The sequence below is a fragment of the Podarcis pityusensis genome, assembly GCF_964106645.2.
Source record: "Podarcis pityusensis genome assembly, chromosome: 17".
NCBI lineage: Eukaryota > Metazoa > Chordata > Lepidosauria > Squamata > Lacertidae > Podarcis > Podarcis pityusensis.
In genome coordinates this window covers 2,604,714-2,610,713 of record NC_138042.1, presented here as the reverse complement: position 1 = coordinate 2,610,713, position 6,000 = coordinate 2,604,714, and the positions used below count along the sequence as shown (strand labels likewise).

Here is a 6,000-nt window from a genome sequence, read left to right as displayed (position 1 = left end):
CAGGCATGTTAGGGAGGTCTTATTCAAAGATATTGGTTCTGGAGCCCCAAGTTGGCATTTGATATAGACTTAAGGCCACAAGGAGACTAGTAGCCTTGCTGCATGAGCAATAGATACTAGTACCATAGGCCTCTGCAGGCAATCAGTTTAGACCTCTGGCAAGAGCAACCTGTTATTCCCCTTGTAGATTGCTAGGTGGGGAAGAAGAGGAGGGACAGAGAGGGGAGGGTGAAGGATACGGGTGAGAGAAAAAGAGCGAGAAGGGATAGTCCCACCCACTTTTGGTTCTGGTCCCGTCCCCTGAGAGATTATACCCCCCCCCGCCAAGGAAATTCAGCCCTCAACAGAAAATGTTCCCTGCCCCTGCTTTATTCAGTACAAGGAATTGTGGGACAGTCACTGGAGGGAGAGAGACAGAAGGAAAAAGCCACAATCTCCACCAGCTCCATCAGAACTGCACAAATTTGAAGTAATCGACTGCTGAAGTTAATGTGGCAGCAGAACAATGAGGATGGGTTGGTCATGGTGGCAGTGAGGTTGGGAATAAGTGGGAACGGTGATTTGCACCAGCAGAGCATGAAGTGAGGAGAAAGAGATACCTGGTTCTTGTCCAGCTCACAGTTCTTGTATTCCTGTTCTCCCTGTGCCCGGAAAGTGATGATGACGAAACCCACAAAGATGTTCATCATGAAGAAGGCAATGATGATGATGTAGACAATGAAGAAGATGGAGATCTCCACCCGGTAGTTGTAGATGGGCCCCTCGTTTTCTGCATTGGCATCGATAGCCTTGTAAAGTAGCCTGGCAAGGGCAAAGTGGTGAAGAGAGGGAAACTGTGAACAGAGAGCATAGCAGTGAAGAGGAGAGACAGACCCATAAAAAGCATGAACTACCATTCTGTGGACAGGATATACGACCATTTGGATCCCTTCCAATCAAGATACAGGCCTCATCATGGAACTGAAACTGCCTTGGTTGCGCTGGCTGATGATCTTCAGCAGGCTAGGGACAGAAGTGAAAGCTGTTTCCTGCTTCTGCTGGATCTCTCAGTGGCCTTTGACACGATTGACCATGACATCCTTCTGGACCGTCTAGAGGAGTTGGGAGCTAGGGGCACTGTTATGCAGTGGTTCCACTGGGAGCGGCCTCCAGGACAATAAAACACTGGTCTTAATGGATCCACATTGGTTCCCAGTACGTTTCCAAGCACAATTCAAAGTGTTGGTGCTGACCTGGCACCCAAATTTCCAGGGCCAACACCCATAAAGGAGCCCCACTGACCAAGACCAAGATCGCCATCTTGGCTGTGACTTGACATGGGGTGTGGATAGGCAGTGACAGCACACCTAAGCCCTATGATCTGTTAAAGCACACCTCAGAGTTCCTGGTAGCAGTGCAGGATACATTTTCTCTGTTCATTTAAAGTGCTAAGGGTGTGAGTGTGTCTCAAAGCAGCCCTTGCAGCAGTCAGGCTCCTACATCTTACTTCCCATGCCACTGAGGCATAGTCTTCCTGCCCAAGTAACTGCAGGCAGAGCTGTATTCCTCAGAACTCCCACCAAGGCACCAATTCAAGCTTCCCCAGTTGACTCAGCCCCTGTTCATGAGACAGAGGCTCCACCGAACTCTACAAAGCCTCATGCTAGGAACCAGCCCAATCTGAGCAACTCCTCCACAAATGTGAAGTTCCTGTTCCCTGCCCTCCCTGCTCCCCAGCTGCCCCTCTCAGAATGCCAGCCTTTTTCTGCTTTGGACTTTGCCACTTGCCTCTGGTGGATCCACCTGCCTGGTAGAGCCATCCCTCCTAATACTTGGCCAAGTTGCCCCAGGAGTCCCAGAAATTGATGCCAATTATTGGTCTAATCCAGTCAGGAATTTTCATAGACTGCAAAGAGATGATTCAGAAGGCAGACATAGGAAGAGGCGTGGAAAAATGGGTGGATTTCCTTTCCAGTCTTCAATAAGTCACACAAGCTTCTTTATTATGGCAGAAGACAACGGGTAGAAAGCTAACAACACGATAACTTGCGTGCGGCAAAAGAGCTGTGTCACGCTTTATCATGTTCACATTTTTGTTTTACATAGTGACATGCCAGAGAATTATGGTAATGGTGAGAATCATCACAAACACAATTATATACACAGGTGTGTGCACACCCCATGCACAATCCCCAGTAGAGTAACTCACGCTGGCCAGCCTTCAAAAGTAGAGACAGTGAAAAGGGCCATCATGCCCGACAAAACATTGTCAAAGTTGAAGTCACTGTTGAGCCAGGCACGCTCCCGCACCATTGGGTGAGCCACATCTCCATCCTTGTAGACAATGAATGTGCCCCTGTGTGTGGAGGAGGAGGAGGAAGAGGAAAGGAAGAAGGAGCAGAAGGAGCTATCAGTATGGGCTGCAGCTGGGAGTCATTGAACTTAGACAGGCAGACCAGATCTCAGAGTGTAACCCTAACACAATTTCCAGCTGCAAAAACCACAGTTCCTTTTACTGCAAAGCTACCCAGCCACCCTCCTTTCTGCCTCTCAGACCCCTCTCTCCTATCTTAGGGACAAACTAGATGCTAATAGTCTCCCACCTTTCTCTTTTCTTCCTCTCTTTATTTTTAAACTGAAAAGCAGATACATGGAGGCAGCTGGTCTGAGTGGAAGAATAGCAGGGATTGCTTAACCTTTTCCCTTTTTGCCATTTATTTCTTCAAAATTATCTCCCCCCCCCGGGCGGGAGGGGGGGGGGAGAAGCAGCAGCTTGGGGAGGGGAAGCAGAAAGAGGAAAGGGTCAAGGAGCACCTTCTCCCTGCTACTCTTTGGGTCACAATCACAGACTCAGAGGTTAGTTTTCAGCAAAAGAAACAGGAGAGGGGAAGGAAGAAAGGTAGGAGGTTATTACTGTATCTCCCATGTGATGTCTTGTTTGGGCCTCACCCACAAACAACCCTTAATTCACAGGCCATTACACGATACTAGACCATCTAGCTTTCATCTCAGATCAGCCATACATGGGAATCCATTACATTGCTGCAACATTTTGCCATGCTAATGTATGGCAGTTGAGATCTGTCCAGGAGTGAGGAAAAAAGAAAAAGACAAGAAGAAAGCAGGGCCAGAGAGCGGCAGGCAGCAATGTTAACAAGAGGCCCCAGTTTGATCTGTGGGGTGGCTAGACATCTTGGTTGCTGTTCTTGGTATTAGGCTAAAATGCCAATGCCACCTGGAGAACTTGGTTGGGGAAGGTAACTGGACGCTCTGCTCTCCTTGCAGGGCAGGGCTGAGACTTACTTGCATTCATACGGAGTGTGCTTGGCCTCATCTGTGCAGCTGTAGAACTTGCCCTGGAGACAGAAGTGGCAGGAGATTGGAGATCGGGCACTGATGGGGAAGCAAGGTATCCATCCTGGGGAAATTCTTATCTTTCTACCCTGTGTGCTGCCCCCCCCCATGGCCCTGGGCATGGAGGAAACAGTAAACTAGCCTCACACAGGGTGGGGCAGTCAGGGCTTACCTTTACCCTGCCCTGTAATGAGACACCCACTTCTATCGACTTTTCATCTTAGGGTAGAGCAAGATGTTATGCTCAGCCCAGGTCAGTGTCAGGTTGTCATCCATCTCCCTGTAAAATTGCCTCAACCTCATCATATCATGTACTTCCCCACCCCAAGTCATTGGGATCGTGCTGGCCCAGTGGAGGTGGGAGGTGGGGAAGGGTCTGCCTAAGCCTGCCTAAGCTTAACAGAGAAAGGTTCACAACAGTCTTATGTTGGGCATTATGTCTAGTTGCTCTTTTCACATTGCTTTTCCTCTACAAGATCTCCATACTTCTCTGTCTTTCTCTCGGTCTCCCTTTCCCTCTCTTGCTCACTGTCCACCTTCATCAAATATGGCAGTGTGTGCTGAGGTAAGCTACCAATCAACTAGCTGAAAAACAAGAGCAATACTTTGCAATGCAGATGATTTACCATATATCATTATATGATGATTATTACTATGTTTACCCATGTAACTTCTATGGCTGTGCCTTTGCACATGTATTTTCTTTCTTTTTGAGCTGATTTCCCCCCCCCCCCTTGTGATGACCTACAGCTGAAACAAATAAGCCGCCCGACTAGTGTCTATAATGAGGTACAGGATTGGTTGCTAAGGTGATGGTATTTGGAAGTGTTTTGGGTACAAGCCCCAAAGAAACACGCCCACACTCAACATGTCCTTGATCCAAGCACATATACACATCTTGCACACACTCATTTAATCCAAACCACCCCAAATAAATTAGCACTCCTTACCTTGAAGAGCTGAACACCGATGCAAGCAAACATGAACTGCAGCAGGGTGGTGACTATCATGATGTTCCCAATGGTGCGGATGGCCACAAACACACACTGAACCACGTGCTGTCAGACAGGGAAGCACAAGGGATGTGAGGTGGCCAGGAGGGAACTTTCCAGTTCTCAACAGGGCGACCCTGTGGGTGTCAGGGCTGGTGCAAGACATTTTGGCACCTGAGGTGAACCACAAAATGGTGTCCTGCTCCCCACCAGGGAAGAAGCGGGGAGTGAAGATTGACATCGGGAAGAAGGGGGAATAAAGGTCTACCTTGGGATCCACTGCCCCTGTGGATCCTGCCACCTTGAGGCAGTTGCCTCGCCCTGCCTCATGGATGGGCCAACCCTGAGTGGGCTGTGGAACACAGGCACCACATCTTCATAGCCCCCATGCTGTGGGACCTCCTTCCAGATCCACATTGGAGAGCCACCAGCTGCCCTGCAAGACGTCCCTCACCTTCAGCCCCTTGGCCCGGTTGATGGCCCGGAGAGGGCGCAGCACCCTCAGCACGCGCAAGATCTTCACCACAGAGATGGCACTGGAGCTGAGGTGGAAAGAGGAAGGGAGGCGTGGGAGAGTTTGGGGTTGAAAAACCAAACTGCTTACACCTTCTTTTCATTTCCTATAAAATAGCTCCTAAGAACTTAGTAAGAAGAGCCCTGCTGGATCAGGCCAAGAGCCCAACGCAGTCCACCATCCTGTTCTCACAGTGCCTAACCAGATGCCTCCAAGAAGCCTGGAAGCAGGACCTGAGCACAAGAGCCCTCTGCCTGCTTGTGAATCCCAGCAAGTGGTATTTCAGAGGCTGGAAGCGGAAGACGGCCATCCCAGTTGGTGGTGCATCACTACGCAACATTGCCCTTTCATCCCGGACCAGGCCAGCACAATCCTTTTCTTCTTCTTCTTTTGGGGGCCTACTCCCAAAGTACCTTGACCATTCCCCAATCAGACTTACTGGATGCCAAAGGAGATGAGTGAGACACTGACAACCAGCAGATCAAGGAGATTGAACCAGTTCCGGCAGAAGGAGCCTTTGTGCAGGAAGGCGCCGTAAGCGGTCATCTAAGGACAGAGACATGCTAAGCACCCCGGCTCTACCCAACTCCTCTTTCTCAGAACTGTGGCTGGAACCCAGAAGCTTGGAGATTAGGTCCCCAGGTGCCCTGCGCCAACCAAGTGACCCTGCCTTCCCCCCACCCAGGCTCAGTCCCTTTATATTCAAGAGCAGATGTGCTAACTTAAGAGGCAGATCGGGGAGGGGGTTGATGTCACACCTGGGTGTGATGTCACACACATCCACAAGCACCAAGCATCCTGAGTGCCAGCTTCTCCTTCTGCTGCTGCTTCTGCTGCTGCTGCGCCTGCCAGGAAAAGAGGCCCTGGCTCTGCCGACATTGTGCAGCCTACAATGGGCGCTGAGCACCCCAAGTGCCACACACACATTGGGAGGACCCAGGGCCTATTTCCCTGGCAGCCAGAGAAGAAGCTGGCCCCGGAAGCTGGACCCTTGGGTCCCTCGAGCTCAGCCCTGTGTCTGCACTGACTGGCAGCAGTTTCAGGAAGGAGGCATTCCCAGGCTTACCTGGAGATGCTGAGCATTGAACCTGGAATGCTATGTGTGAAGGGAAGATGCTCTTCCACGGAGCTGCATCTTCAGGATCTCTTTAACAGCTAAGG

General features: G+C 50.4%; 3 protein-coding genes across 3 annotated transcripts in view; 1 reads left to right on the top strand and 2 right to left on the bottom strand.

The window, feature by feature from the left end:
- Positions 1-5,795, bottom strand: part of LOC308466623 (voltage-dependent L-type calcium channel subunit alpha-1D-like) — a gene marked incomplete at its 3' end in the record, with an annotated part of 6,017 nt that extends 222 nt beyond the window's left edge. The window contains exons 1-6 of the mRNA XM_080987519.1: positions 5,279-5,795; positions 4,780-4,867; positions 4,284-4,391; positions 3,283-3,335; positions 2,189-2,335; positions 600-801 (exon numbers count right to left, since the gene is read on the bottom strand). Coding sequence (XP_080843645.1) covers positions 600-801; positions 2,189-2,335; positions 3,283-3,335; positions 4,284-4,391; positions 4,780-4,867; positions 5,279-5,385 — 705 coding nt within the window. The 5' untranslated portion in view covers positions 5,386-5,795. The remainder of the gene's footprint in view (positions 1-599; positions 802-2,188; positions 2,336-3,282; positions 3,336-4,283; positions 4,392-4,779; positions 4,868-5,278) is intronic.
- The window catches only part of CCDC22 (CCC complex scaffolding subunit CCDC22), a 178,266-nt gene that overhangs the window by 97,435 nt on the left and 74,831 nt on the right, over positions 1-6,000 (top strand). The gene's annotated exons all lie outside the window — the stretch shown is intronic.
- The window catches only part of LOC308466527 (voltage-dependent L-type calcium channel subunit alpha-1D-like), a 78,257-nt gene that overhangs the window by 40,203 nt on the left and 32,054 nt on the right, over positions 1-6,000 (bottom strand). The gene's annotated exons all lie outside the window — the stretch shown is intronic.